Source organism: Ambystoma mexicanum, chromosome 4p (assembly GCF_040938575.1).
Source record: "Ambystoma mexicanum isolate Mex_15411 chromosome 4p, UKY_AmexF1_1, whole genome shotgun sequence".
NCBI lineage: Eukaryota > Metazoa > Chordata > Amphibia > Caudata > Ambystomatidae > Ambystoma > Ambystoma mexicanum.
The window spans coordinates 518,213,158-518,229,239 of NC_090927.1; the positions used below are offsets into that span (position 1 = coordinate 518,213,158).

The 16,082-nt window shown below is 42.7% G+C and overlaps 1 protein-coding gene across 17 annotated transcripts in view; it reads left to right on the top strand.

Moving 5' to 3' along the window:
* Positions 1 to 16,082, top strand: part of MYT1L (myelin transcription factor 1 like) — a 1,655,431-nt gene that overhangs the window by 1,584,639 nt on the left and 54,710 nt on the right. For all 17 annotated transcript variants that reach the window (XR_011260403.1, XM_069606035.1, XM_069606050.1 and 14 more), the window contains one exon: positions 11,941 to 12,024. Coding sequence is in view for 16 of the 17 variants with exons in the window: in XM_069606035.1 (XP_069462136.1) it covers positions 11,941 to 12,024 (84 nt within the window). In the remaining variant the exon portion in view is untranslated. The remainder of the gene's footprint in view (positions 1 to 11,940; positions 12,025 to 16,082) is intronic.

The window sequence follows — 16,082 nt, forward strand, 5'->3', positions numbered from 1 at the left end:
ACTTCACTTTCCGCTTACAAAAATAACTCTATAAAAGCAAACATGTACAGCAAAGATGGGCTGTTTTGATCAGGTACAATGAATCAGCAATGTACCCATAATAATGCAAAGTGACCCGTGTAATAAGTAACAAAAGAGGAATTCATCGAAAAATCATGCATGCATAACATGAGATTGGGTCTGCCCAGCACTACTTGCCTCTCCGGGGTTATTATCTGCCATTGGACTCTTGTTGTGACATTTCTAACCTTAGTGTTAATCAGGGCTGCAACCCCAGAAGGCAAAATGATGCACCAGGCTGTCTCACGTACTCACTTGCTTGCAGCAAGCATCTGCAGTACTCAGTGAACCTTTCAGAGGTGGATATCTGCCATGAACTCCCTAATCCCAATATTACAAGCCACGATGCGACCTATCTCACCTGCATCCAAAGTCATGCCTGGCATATGATTGACCATGCATGTATGCTATGAAATTTCATTAGCAAACGTTCAATTATGCATGTGTTACCAGCATCAGAAGGATTAATATGCATCTAGTTCCTGCCCTGAATCAACCATGTGGCCTGTAGATAGCACACAGATGCAGTTGACCTAGCACTATAATATTCATATGTTGAAAAGGCTTCTGGTGTTCTTGCTAAGGCTGCTATTTCCCCAACAATCAACCAGAATATGTTTAAAACTAGCCTGACCTTCATGAATTTTCCAGGAGATAAATTACTCCTAAATGACATTTGGGAAGACATGGCCTGTTAGACAAATCTGTGGTCATCCTGGAATCTAAAAAAACCTTATCTGGAGATATGAAAGACCCCGTGAGCCAACTTTTAAAAGGTTCACCCAGACCAAGTTCTGACAATAAATGGCTGCCAGGTTAAATATCTTTTCAAAAAAGAAATCCTTTCAGAAGCTTGAAACACTGAGTTAAAGGTGTGCATGTTTTTGAAGGCATTCAGGACCCACTTAAATTACCAGATTGTGAGCCAAACAATGTGTGCAGTGTGTTACTGCTACATAATTGAAGCTATTGCAAAATGCAAGTATTTTAGAAAATAATGCCGGCAATACATCACCACGGACTCTTGAGGTGCTAGCATGAAATGTGTCTCAAACTAATACAAAACCCAGGATACCCACACCTCAAAGGGGTAGCACTGATGTAGAAGCACTTCAATTACTGAGCTGAAGTAGCAAGACAATCAGACATTCTTAAATCATCTGCACTTTCAATCATTATTTGAATTCGCCAAAGCATAAGCACTGGCAATATATTTAGGAAGAAAAAGAAAGTTGTCAGTTGAGAGCGGTATCAGTAGCATAACACCCCAGCAGTGGAGAGTTAGGCCTCTCTCAGACCTGACCCTGTGGCTACCAAGAACCCATTACATCTTTAATGGTGAATCAGCTATTAGTTCCCTTGTCCAAACTACAGAAATGAATCAGAGCCCAGAGGGAGAAAATAAAACCAGCACAGGTAGATTTCTGAATAGAGAGAGAAGAATACAAGTTTCAACCTGTATCCTCTGACCAGACAGATTTTTAGAAAACAAAAAATAAGAATTGTTCATGCCCACGTTTGGAAGCTTATATTTCCTATTTTGGAATTCTTTCCTCCTGTTGAATTCCTGTTTTCTGTGCATCTTTCTTTGGAAACTTAACTTCTATGAGTTATCCACCTCTTTGAAAAAAATATTATTGTATTGATGTCTGAGGAAAATGTTATGGCATATGTATTACATAGTTTTCTGCCAAACAACTTGGAGAACCTCTGCTGATTTATTTTGGAATATACTGAAATATAAAAGGAATGATCGACCTGTGAAACCGTGTGGAACTCTTTAATGATGCATTGCTTCAGGGCAGGTAGATTGATGTCAGTTTCTCTCCTGGCAGATTACATGCATGCCTGGTGCATCCAGGTTCTGCACAACATTCAATGAAGGACTTATAAAGACAAACTCTCTGAATAAAAACCTCTGTGTCCTGAGACTGCATCCATCTTTTCTGACATGATTCGCTGGATATTTACTTTGCCTATATCAATCGTGGAAAGAGATTAATACAGTCTAAGCTTGCTAAAGCATGCCATGGAACAGTGCCTCTTTCATTCATCATATACATTACTGATCCAAGTGGCATTTCAGTCATTCGGAACTCAAGTGCTTCCTGAGCTGACACCAAGACTTGCCATGTTCTATTTTGTGCAAGTGTCAGCATAATTCATATTTCAATCCAGAAGGCTCAGTATAATAAGCTCCCAACATTCACCATGCTGTGTAATGCATATTGTCTATCTGGCGTAATATGCTTTTGAGTTGAGGAAAAGCAAATGGCTAGACATAGCAATGCAGTTTTATTAGGAAAGATAGGATTTTTCATGGATATGATTCTATGTGGTTTCATCAACCACACTTACCTCGTAAACGTTAGTTCAACTCCTGTAGTCATAGACATTTTTTTGATGGGGCACAAGTGCCTCAAACTGCCCCTGCAAAGTAAGTGTTATTGACGAAACTAGATTGCCCATGAAAAAAAAAATTGAGTTTTTTATGACAGCATAATTCATAATATGCTACCCACATAAAACAGTGACTAATGGGTTAAGCAAACTCTGCCACATCGACTCAAACACAAAATGGAATGAATCACTTAAAGGACAAAATCACGTGGTGCATATTTTGGATTGTGTCAAAGACCACATATGATGGACCACTAACTACAACAATTGCTGTTTGCTCTTGTCCTGTAGATGAGCCAAATGTGCCCACAGACAATCACACTGTGAAGTGGAAATCTACAAGTTTTCCTTGCCATATAAATAAATGCTTGTTTGATACCACTTTGGCAATTGTATATAGGTTGCAGTAACAATAGTTAACGTCAAATAAAATGTAATCCAATCCAATAGCTAGGAATACATGCAGAGTACAATGTAAGGATACATCCTGACAGTCAATTAGAGAAAAAGCATAGTAAAGGTTAGACATATAGATGTAGAAATGTACAGAGAGACATCGACTGCTATGGACATAGAGACAGAAATAGTGAATGCATGAGCAAAAGCTAGTGAGAAAGAAGATCAGCATTAAAGGGGACATCAGAGATGCAGCCTGGCAGTAGTCATTTAGGAATTCCAAGAGACACCAAGGATACTGACAGAGCAAAGTAGAATTGCATCAAGAAAAAAGGATCAGGAACAAAACAGAAAGAAATGGGAAGGGAGATACACAGTGGGTGGTTAGTTAAAGCGAGCAGTAGGCAAACAAGTTAGAAAGACAAACCTAAGTCGAAAGACAAACAGATATGCAAATCTAATTCTAATAGAGACAGACAGTACAAGGGAAGTCCATGAGATACGTAGATGGCATTGAGCCAATGAGAAAATGGGGTAGGGGAAGAGCGAAAGAGACAATGAGACAATGAAGGCCAATCTGAAAGACACTCAGAGAGCAATACAAAAGGAGATGGAGGTGAATGACACCAAGGATCACTTGGTAAAGGATCATGGGAAAGTAGGTGGAAGGAGAGTAAAAGAAAGCAAGACATGTATCAAACATAGATTGGAAGGGAAAGACAGACTGACAGCAAGGTTCATTTGAGAAAAGAGAGACAGAAAAGTATCAAGAGAAGATATATAGAGGCTAATTCGTGGGCAGAAGAAGCATGGAGAAAGGAAGTATTGCTGTGAAAGAGGGATTTGTATGAGGAGAGAAATTACATCAAAATGAGTACAGACGGGTATTAATTGTGTACAGTCTTTACTTCATTGCTGAAGAATTCTTTGCTCTTTGGTTGTTTAATTTGCTGAACTCACAGCTAATCCATGCAATAGGTGCTAGAGGATGTTATGTCATGTTTGCTAATCTCATGAATCACGCTGCCACCTAGTTGGCTTACTGCCACTGAACTGCTATGATATTAACTGAATGAGTGCCTGTTATTGTGTGGATATCCAAGTTTATACACTTCTTGTAAAAGGGGGAAATTGGAGGTGAGTTACATCTCCAATGTGAGTTAATGTATAGAGAGACACCACCTGAAAAGAGAAGGCCTGGTTGGCCACACGGCAGAGCCAGATAAGTGGTCTTAGGCTGGATGAGAAAAGAGATATTGTGGGAGGATTTTATTATGGATGACAAAGGGTGACTGGTCTGTAAGTGGTCACTGAACAGTGCAAAGGGAGGGAGACATATTCTGTTTTTGTCCTACACCTAATGAAGCCTCTGGAATGTCAGGGACATATCACCTACAAAAGGGTTTATATGAGAAGCCTTTTGGCCCACTTTATAGGCCATTCGCTGATTAATGAGCTTAACTGGAATACCAAGTTGAATGCCATTGGCAGAGTTAAGCCTCAAATGAACCAGAGACATGGCCTCCTGTATTCTGTTTCAGGTCCAGTTAGGAGAACAGGTGTCTAAGAGAAAAAATGTGTTGCTCACTAAATGCGATCTCAGGATCTAGGTAAACTGTGAATCTTGAGAAAGGGTAATCACAATGTAAGATAATTTAGAATTAAAACATAAGGCTTAGATAAAGAAGCATTAAATGCACTAAAAATGAATTAACTATAAAACACCATACATAATCATGTTTTATATAGCATTTCATGCTGGATCGATCCTGCTGAAATAATCTGCCATAATAGATCTTGTTCTTAATCAACACAATTGTACTAACACTAATTGGACTCAGAAGGATGAACAGCGTAGAACATGTGCATTGTTTTTACAGAAATATCTGTGAGTAAATTGATTACCTTATTGGAAATAAGAACAGACAGAAACTGTTTTAGCACCCAGTGCGGTGGGCCCAACTAATCAGCTTCCTGAAACATCAGGCCGAATCCCTATTATGCAACCATTTTCTATGGATGATCATTGAAGCTCATCTATGTGACAGGCTCTGCAATCTTTTCGCTGCTTATTCCGACATTATCGGCACAGTTGCCTAAACCCATCCACTCCTTCTTGCTGTCCTCCCACTGTCAAACTGACTTACCTGTTCCTGCATGTCCTCACCGTACCCACCAGGCCCCAATACTTTCTGCAACACCGTCATGGAGAGTGAGAAGAGGCATGCTTCTGAGCCACTCTCATGAATGCATGGCAGCCATTTTTGTGAGCCCAAGCTTCCCTTTGAGGACAGGTTGTACACCTGCATGTGCCACTTAATCAAATGGAACCCTGCTTTTAAATGTGCAAACACTTTTAGAACCCAAGCCTGCAGTGCTAATAGTGTTAATTTCTGTGGTTGGGGTTGCACAGAGCTGGAGCTGGCCCCAAACCCTTGTGGAGGTACTACCTTCATATGGGCCTGCCTGCTGTTGCTAAATGAGTGATACAGCCTTTTTCCTTATTTCCCCTCCATGCATGTGGCCATTACCCCAATATAAATGATAATACCTGTCCTCTAGAATTGAAATATAGGACCCATTAAATTATATTGAAGTAGTACAAACGTTTGACAATTCTTTCAGATGAGTCTTTCGGGCAATACTAGTAACCAAGGGAAAACAACGATACAAGTGAACGTTGGCTGATTGGTGGAAGGGGCCTCTGTACACTTTCAACTTAGAAGAAGGTCTGCTGCTCTGTTGGTGAGAAAAGAGCTGATTTCAGGCAATGCCCAAAGTGATTTCTAGTGCCATAAATTGACTCAACGAATGCTCACAGTGTATATGAATCAAAGTGCAGAAAACCCCAGATAGTAGAAACTGCTTCTAAAGGCTGCAGAAAGGCAGCCTGGTCATCCTTCAAATCCCACAGCTCATGTTACAAATAGGAGAACACCCCAAGGCTTCACTGTCTCTCAATGTCTTTTTAATTTATACAACAAGCCCTGCGGCATACTAATACAATCCTTCTCTGATTAATGTTAACTTTACTCTAATGAATCGCAAATCACCTTCAACTTAAAAACTGATTAACCTGATCACACAGCTAGCCATACACTGTCTAACTGCTGCACACAATTCAGTGTGCTAAACAACCTCTATCTACCTCCACATAAATGTAGTTGCTTGGAAATCACATTTCCAACTCTAAATGATAATAAAGATCACACAACTCCTTGAGATGGCCCTCAAAATCAACTTGATGGGATCACTAGTTCACTGCAATCTCAACTACTATAGCAGCATACAGCCAGGTCTTGACAAGTTATTCAGCTGACAACTCCAACTCATTCAAAACTTAACAGCCAGAAAGATGCTAGGCGGGACTCTGTTTAACTCCCCATTGAATCCAAAATTGCCATCAGCTCAATGTGCCCAATCCATAAAACTTTACACTTCGAAGTCCCAAAGTACCTCTTCAGCTGCCTGCAGCCCAATCACACAAGCAGATCTATCAGATGCACTAGCTACAGACAACTCATCTAATTGGGTTCAAAAAGCATCATGCAGGAGGCAGTGTGTTTGCCACCAGTGCCCTACCCTCTGGAATAACGCCCCAAAAGACCTCAAATTGGGAAGAAACAACCACGAAAATAAACAAAAGCCTAAGCAGGTGGCTTCTGGCCAACGCCTTCTCAGAGCAAACTTCATACTGCATGATTCTATCTTTCCCCTGACCTACTGCATCCAGGAAGTTCTTCCATACCATAGTTTACCTATGTCACTCTCAGAGACTAACCTCTAACTATAGAACTTGTTTTGTTACTGTTTAGTTCTCTTTAACTTGACTTTATTTGTATATCAGGAATGTACTCTCTCTGTACCATGATTGTATTATGCACAACGCCTTCTATTCCTATGTTCACCAACTACCCTCGAAGGGAGTACCCCGTAAGCACTCACCACTTAACTGTCCACTTTCATTGCTACTGTGCCACTTGAAAACTTTGTATTACCTCTGTATATCACCCATATATCTCTGTCCTTGGTTCCTTGGTGAGCGCTTTGAAATATTTTCTAATTGATATTGATATTGATATTTTATTTGCACACGTACACAAGTGTTTCAGAGCGCGACAAGGAAAGGGAGGGGAACAGGGGAGAACAAAACAGGGATCTTACTAGGCCCAGTGAAATTGAGAACGTGCAACTGCATGGGAGAGGGGGAGGGGAAAAGTGCATGGAAGGGGGGAGAAGTGGAAAGTGCGAAGCAGAGGAGAAACAGATAAATAACTATAAATAAATAATAAAGGCATCAAAAAGTGGTAGTGCAGCCAGCAATTTGAAAGTGCTAGGTTTAAGGCAGCAGACAGTGTAGGCCTGATAAGTGCAGGAAGAAAAAGGGGGGGCTGTATGGGTACAGATACAAAACCCAGTGCAAGGGGTGGCCCGGAGGCAGTGCGGCAGGGTGAGCAGGTTCCTGGGCCCGGAGGACAGAGGGTGGCCAGGTGCACGGTGCCAAAAGAGAACAGATCAGCAGGGAAGAGGTGAAGCGAAGGCAGAAGAAAAGAGGAGGGTCTTGAGGTGCCTCCGGAACCGGAGATGGTTCTCGTCATGTTTTAGAGTGGCAGGGATGCAGTTCCAGAGGGAGGCCCCAGCCGAAGACAGAGATCTACCCCCAGCGTGTTTCTTTGAAAAACGACTGGCCCTGAGGGAGTTGGAGGTAGAGGAGCAAAGAACTCGAGAGGGGAGGTATTTGCAGAGGGATAGCTAAAGGTATTTTGGACCCAGGCCCTAGAAATCCTTGTGGACAATGCAGAGGGTTTTGGATTTAATCCTTGCATCCACTGGGAGCCAATGGAGAGATTTCAGAGCTGGAGAGATATGATCCCAGGGCTTGAGGCCAAGGACAAGTCTCGCAGTCCTGTTCTGGATTAGTTGCAGAGGGCGGAGAGTAGAGGCAAGTAGATTTAGAAAGAGGCTGTTACAATAGTCCAAGTTAGAGAGAAACAGAGCTTGGGATACCCTGAGCTTCTGGGGGAAGGAGAGGAAAGGCAGAGTACCTCTGAGGAGGTGCAGTAGGACATTTGACTTTTTAGAGACCTCAGAGATGTGGGCGGAGAAGGAAAGGGTGGAGTCAAAGATGACCCTGAGGTTGTTAGCCTTGCAGGTGGGAGTAGGTGGATGGCCAAGGGAGGCGGGCCAGAGAGTGAGGGGAAAGGATGGTGAAGGTGTACCAATGAGGAGGATCTCTGTCTTGCTGGCATTCAGACAAAGATCATTGGCAGCATATTATATACAAATAATAAAATAAAATGAATAAACACAACACACAAATCCTCGGATCTCCTCTTAGTCTTCTCAAGGCAATGTGATAAAAATATGCAATTTCTCATTAATTAAGCATTTGTGGTACCTGCCAAGCAAAATGTTTGTACAGAGGATAGACTCATAGCTCCACCTCAATAATAAGGAAGAACCACCCCATCAGTTCTGGAGATCAGTTAGGGAACATAGAGCCCATCTCGGGGAGCAATCTTCAGTGTGGCAGTGTAGCAGAGACTCTTGGCATGCTAGAAAAAACTATTACCAGTAAATAAACAACACGTTGGCATTCCAAAAGTAAATCAAAGAATCTGGTTGAGAAATTGTAGAATCATGCACTCTCATTCAGAAGGCGGAGGATGGTGTAAGGTGCCTGCAGTTGCATATTTTCAAATTTTCGGTATTACTACATACATATTTATTGTGGGTATGCATTCATGTGGTGTCATCAGCATTACGCCAAATGTGTAAAGCAGAGTACATTCATAGCAACACTTTCCACATGTATGGCTTGCCATCTCTGAACCTGGGTGTTCACATTCTAAAGAGCAATGAGACCTGAACATCTAGGGACAATACCTCCAAGCTTTTGCACCACATTAAAGTAAGGTCACCACTTTAAAAGGGGTAAATATCCACACATAAACACTATTCCACACTGCACAGTGGAGGGAGCAGGAGCCCGTTATAGTGCACTAATGCTGATCCCTGTACCGGTCCAGCACAGGAGGAAAACAAAGTGGGATATCAGCTCAAACAAAGAGGGACTTAAGTGAATATTTGTTTGAAGGTGCATAACATAACAGTAAAACAGGCGGTTGATAATGAGGCAATGTGACCTTGGGGTGGGTCACTTCGCTCGGCCCATTAATTTGGGCGGTGGTGCCGTCACTGCCTGGTTGTCCCGCTGCCATGGGCCATATTGCTATGAGCACTCCTTTGCTCCCTTCCTTCTCCCTGCTCCCCAGTGCCACAGTTAGCACCCATGAGTAAACACATGTGGTTGCTAAAGGCTACAGAAAAATATTAAAAAGGAAAATGGCGCTCAGCCAATCAGGTGGATGGAACAGCGAGAACACAGTGTACCGCCTGCTCTTTCCAGTCACCCGAGGCCCTTCCTCGGGTACCCCCATCTTCATTGTGGGGAGGTAACAGGAAGCCTCTCCCTGTTGCCTCCCAGTGTCACCATACCCCTCCACACCCCCAAAAACCAACCTAGCCTTTCCCCAACCCCTCTCTACTGCTTATGTACTGGACCGAAACTTTGTGCTCCGGTCCCAGCGTTCCTCCCGCCTGCGGCTGCTGCCAAGGAATGGAAAAAAAACAGTTTTCCCCTATGGGAGTGGGCATCTTTGCACGGGTCCCATCTCCTAAGAAAAACAAATTTAACTATTTGCACCCCAGGCAAACCATGGGGTGCGCATAGCTATCACACTCAAGTCGAGGCTGTAACGGCCCACAGCCCTTGCTGAGGCCCTTGTTTCGTTATGGCCTGCCTAGGCTCGCGCTGACAGGCCATTACCGCCCATGTACGCCCCCCGACTGGGGTATGATTCCTACAATATACTTAGCTTCAGTGCTGCTATGCTGGGTCTGGGACAGAAGTCTGTTTTCATGAAGTAATCAACAATGAAAGCAGACTGCCTGCCACAGAACTATCATCACAGAAATGAAGGTAGGTATGTTTTTCCTTTTTTATATATGTTAATTTAGCACCCACCTTTGCCTACTCACGGATACTAAAGGTGGCATTAGGGAGGAGGGGAGCAAGGGAGGCACAGGCAGAGGGACATGCAGTACTGGGGGAGCTCGGAACACATGCTTATAACGGGTCCTAGAGCCAATGTCCCGAGCTCCCTGATTGGCCAAGAATGCTAATGTCACATTGAAGGTAAAACAGTTAATTGCTTTGGGAGCTAAAAGCTTTTTTTGTTTAAAGAAAATGATTGTTCCCTTTGATGACTGGTCACTTGCGGTGGGGATCCCATTCATCAGGGGAGAGCAGGTCATTTAAAGATGCACATTGTTGACACGCAAGATGGGCTTAGGACTGCGTACCTTCTTGCTGTCCATGACAATGTGCAGCAGAGGGAGGAGTGTGCTGGAAGTTACAACCGGCCCGGCCAAGAAGGTATGTTGAGAGAGTGGGTGCAGAAGGATGCATAGAGGAGGGTGGGTGGTTGTCAGGGGAGAGCAGTGACAGGACTTGGGAGACTGGTGCATGGGTGAGAAGCAATCAGCTGTCCTGAAATGCAGGATTAGAACAGGGGATTCACTCTAGCATTGCAGGACACTATTTGGCTGGCACCCCACAGCGGCTGCTATTATGCATATTATTTGGGTGCGTGCTGCACTGTGTGCATGAACTAGAGAGGTAATTGCTAGATGTTGATTTTGAAATTCATCTTTTGCTTTTCAAAACTTCCCAGGGTGCTGGGATGGCATTCACTACCTTCACCCGTACAGAATCTTTTAGGAATGAATAGCTATTGAGAGCAACAAATGAGATAGAAAATACCATTGGTATAAAAATGGCCCCCCTGTATTAAGAGCACAATATCCCATTGACTAGCATAGGATTAAGACCTAGGGATTGCGGTGAAAGCCAATCAGACTGCTTGGACCGTGGGCATTAGCAAACTATACATGGCAATGGCCTAAGCAGTCTACTGACTGGTCCTGCTGTTGCCCCCACTCACTTGACTTCACTGTTTGCCTCCTTCCCACTACAACTTGCTATGTCATCCACCCTCCCCATCCCGCCACCTGCCCATGTAACTCACCATTTATTTGACCCTGCTCCCAGTCCTCTTCTGTCATCCTTCCCGCATCAAAGCGTATAGCCACCATAGAAATGGAAGATGTGCTCACTCTGCACTGCCCGTTTTCCATGTCCATGGTGGCCACCTTAGTTGTAGTGTTTGTGGCTAAGCACTGTTTGTTACGCCTTGCTGAATGGTAGGTTAGGGCCTATTGACCTTGCCAGCCGGCCATTGTACCCGATATGGCCCATTAAATACAGCATTACGTTCTAAAGATAACATGTAGAATATAGATACTACACTAAGTTGACAACGTAATTTTCAACCAAGGAAGAAAGATAGATCCCACAAAAACGGCCTTCCAACCACACTGGGATAATTGCAGAGAAGATGTGTATCTGTTTTTATTGGTTCAATAGAAATTAGAAGACTTTGTTCACAAATCATTTAATTACAAACTGTGGAGATTTGCGATAGGTTTGATTGTTCTAATCTTGAATAAACATCACGAGGTGACAAATGTAATAGCTCCACGTGCCACAGGAAACGTATCAAAGATCCCTCCACAGGTAAGTCTGAGAATGTAGCTGCAACCCAAAGACGCAGAAAGGTGAAAGATGGCATCTTCCTGTTGCAATGCGTGCTGTCCTAGTAGCAAAAGGGTATTCATGAGCGATTGCTGAAGGTTTGAATGCCAATGGCCATTTTAGAACCCTGCTTTTGCAGTGAGGCTCGTTCTTTCTTATTTAGATTGACACGCGATACATTGTTTAATGAAATGAACCAATTTGGAAGTGCTTCACATGGTATTGGAATGTAACGAGCGATGCCTCGGTAGGAAGACGGAGGGCATCGGTCCCTGTGAAACATATATTCTGAGTGGGTTTTTTAATGGTGCATTGGATTGGGGCTGAAGCATGAAGACCATGTGACCGTTTGTCAACGGCTAGCACCTTTTGCGAAATTGTCTAAAGTTACAATCCAGACCTGCATTGAATGTGTGCCATTTTGATAGTCTTTCAGGTTGTCCGCGGGCGAAAAAGAGTGGAATCAGGATAGCGCAGAGCAAAGAAGACAAAGAGGATCAAGAGCCCATTAGGTATGTCACTTGTGTGTGGATGTTGAGTCAATGACCTAGAAAACAGGTGCCAAGAAGCATTCTTGCAGTGAACTGGATGTTAAGTTTCAATTAGATTACCTGACCAGGCAGAAAGGCAAAGAAGCCGCCTTTGGTCTTTCACCTTTCCTGTATCTGTCCTGTGCGCACCAATCAATTTTCTAACTTGGGCTTTGATGCCACCAACTTCAAATACCCCCTGGCACATTCAGCTAAGTGGTTTGGCAGCTGCAACCCATCACAGTGCTTTCTCTGTGGCATTGGACTGCTCACTGGACTGGCCCCTGAAAGGTTCTAAAATAGCGTCTGTGCAGTGCCAGTGACTTCTATCTATCTTCACTGCCTTTAATCGAACCCATATCCCCCCCTGAATCTTCTTTAACCCCATAGAGGTAACTGTCACCTTGCATGTAAAGGTCTGGTGTGGTGAGTAAAAAAGGGAGAGCGAAAAAATAAGAAAGACCCATTTTGACACATGACACTCCTGCCAAACCTATTTAAATAGAAGTGGACGGCAAGGCAACCTAACGCTGTACAACATATATCATATATTCTGCCAGCACTGCCCATGAAATCTCCTACCACAGCTATTGCTACATGATGCTTACTGCAGACAAAAAATAGTCTGCTATGTTTGAGTCATCTTGTTACTCTGCCAATCAAGAAGGCGTATCAAAGCAGCTAAACCTCTAAGACACGGAAAGGCTTACTGCAGAACATAGTCACCACAAGTCCATGTGGACAGGTAAACAATCATGATCTTCAAAAACAAGAAAAAAAGAAATCGAGTGCAATCTAACCTATTTTATTTTTTCTTTAATTTTATTCATTTGTTACACGCCCAGACCCTGGGGTATCACGGCGTGGTTAAAGACAGCTTAAGACAAACGTGGTTATAGACAGCCTAAGACAAATTGGTAATACATTTGTACATTTGTACAGTTACAAGACATTATTACAAAAGGCAGAATATACAGTTCTCTCAAAACAATTACATTAGCAAACAGGTGTACTTAATTCTAATATTGGTTGAATAGCCAAGTTTCTAGCAGTTTTTTAAACCCTGGGAGGGAGGACTCTTTTTTTATGATTATAGGGAGGGAGTTCCAGTGATTAGGTGCTAAAACCTGGAAGCTGCTACCACCCCCTGTAGTGTTTTTGTATCGTGGGGTCATTAAGAGTAAGTTGTTGTTGGATCTTAAAGTTCTGGTTTATTATTTTTTGTGAAGGGCGTTGTTGAGGTAGATAGGGGCTTTTTTGCAAGACATTTGTGTGCGATGCAGAGAGTTTTAAAGATGATTCTAGCTTTGATGGGAAGCCAGTGGGCTTCCTTCCTTATCTTGGTAATATACTCAAACTTTTTTATCCCAACTGCTGCTCTTAAGGCCCTGTTTTGAATCAGTTGCCATTTGTTGAGGTTATTGTTCGATAGTCCTAGCAATAAGACATTGCAATAACCTAGCTTGGACAATACTAGGGCCCTGGCTAAGGTGAGGCAGTTAGTGGGAGTCAGAAATTGTCTATTGGAAGCTATGAGTTTAGACGTGTATTCTGAGGTGGAAGAGAGCGTACTCATATGTTTGGACATGGTGAGGTTAGATCGAGGTATACTCCTAGTGTTTTTACTTGCTTGAGTACTGGAACCTATGCATACATCAGATTCACCGTAAGTGCACCTGGGAGGTTGTCAACAGGAAGGGCAAAGGGGGACTTATTTTCCAGTTACCGGTACATTCCCGAAATTGACCACCTAGATTTGCACTTTTGTGCAAACTGGTCCCCTCCACAAAATGTTCGTCATTTGCACTGCGGGGTGCAAAGGGAGTTGTAAAATGGTGGTGAAATTGCCTTTTGACTCCCTTTTGCATGTCGCACTGCAAATTGGGTAAGAGCATGGAAGGCAGCATATACAATGTATTCCCCTAGAATCCACCTGCTTTTGCTGGTGCGAAAGTGTCATGCTAGAATAAATTACGATCCATGCCCCCTAGCTGCCATACAAATGCATTACAATGAGGAGTAATGTGAAATTAAGGTGTACAATGTTTACACCTTGATTTTGTTAAGTGACTTCAATTCAGCAATCCCACTAAGTCAGTGCCTCATCTGGGACGCCCAATGGAAGCCCTTATTTATATATTTTGATGGCAAGTTATACTCTGGATGATAAACCCTTATATAACGCCCCTCTCTTGGAATTCCCCTGACCTCACTGAGCCCAGAAGTAGGTTTGTTTTGCAATTTAAAAGATTTATTGGAAAATTAAACAATATATATATATCACACTTTTATAATAAATTAATATTTGATATCACACTTAAGAATATGACAGTGATCAACAATGGATAATATTACAATTGTACGCTTATTTAATTACTTAGGAGTTGGTATAGGAAGGAAAAGGTAACTGAGAATGCTTTTATGGTTTCAAGGAAAAACAATGATGGAAAGAATGCAGTACATAAATAAACTGATAGGGTTTCACAAGAGATAATATGTTCCCTTTTCCCCTGGTGGCAATTCCCCCCCCTATGCAATATAAGGAGATGGAAGGGGAGCACAAAATTTTCAGCAATACAAACAAAATGCAATACAAAGTTCCAGTTCCCCCCAGCGAGCTTAGAGGAAAACAGGTATGATTTTAGAGCAGGCAAATCCTTTTAAATGTGGTGGCAATGAAGTAAATTATGCTACCTATGATTCAAAAGATACGGACAATTTAGTGAAGGTAGATTCTCGAAATGAAAGTAAACTTCAGAATGACAAAATGACACTTTTACAGCTTTGAAATGACAGAATGAACACACGATTCCTATGATGCAGTTCTGGACCAGTTCAAATGTTTTGAATCAGATTATTTTAAACTAAGAGATGGGTTCTGCACAGTTCTAGTTGAGTACTCACACTATACATTTGAAATAGGCCGTCAAGGTCTGGTCAGGTTCGGACTGGACTTTGGGCGGTTTCTGGTACTGGCTCTGCTCACAGCGGTCTGGTCTGGGTCTGCTAGCGGCACTTCACAGCGTTCTGGTCTCTCTGGTTCTGGTCTCTCTGGAAACAGCACTGCTTTCTGGGTCTGCTACCGGTTCTGGATACAGCTCTGCTTTCTGGGTCTGGATATGGTTCTAGCCCAAGGCTCTAGCCAGAATCAAACAGCTTGCCCGGCTGTTGAATAATTGGCAAGATTTTGAGGCCTGCTGAAAAAGTTCTGAAATCTGGATTCTAAGTTCTGGAGATGGTCCTTCTGGATATTGTCTGGTCCGGCAGAGTGCTTCGCAAGAAAATGGAAACTGAGTGTTGCCTGTCCAAAGCAGTCTCTTTTTATGTGTTTTGAAAGTGGGTGGGTCGGCTCATTCTGCATGCCCAACCCTCTCATGATTTTATAGCTCAAGGATTCTCTGTGACCTGATTTGAGAAGGGATAGTGTGTCAGAGTGAGTCATCATTTTACAATCTATTGAAGAAACGTCCCTTTGCCTTTACTTAGAAAAATCAATTTTACCCAAAACACATATTTCCCAGATACACAGTTTGTTGAAATTACATGTACACATTGCAGATGAATTAAGGTACATTCTTGCCCAACTCTGATCTTTTTAAGAGCTTGGGTTAAGAAATGACAACATTTTGTGCTTTTTAGTGACTTTCGCCATATTGGTTTTTCCTCAAAATTTACACAGACCTGCACCCCTTCCCTGAGCATATTACTGGAAATTACTATGTCTTTATACTAAACACAGTGTCTGCAATATTAATAAATAGCGGGGTTCGGTCCCAGAACACCGCACAAAGTGGAGTTTGGTCTCAAATCGTGAGGGCATTTTCCATATTAAGGACCCCCAAATTATACATTTCTGTGAGCTTAATACAAGATTTTATAAGCAATTTAATCAAAAATACATTTGCCCTTAATTGAATTCACATACCAGTCTGGCCCACAGCCCCAGAACTTGTTGAGTCAGAGATCACAGGCCTCTCCTTCCTGGCATGGCAGCTGTTGACAGCTACACCCTAATCTGCATTTCTATTCAATTGAAAGGG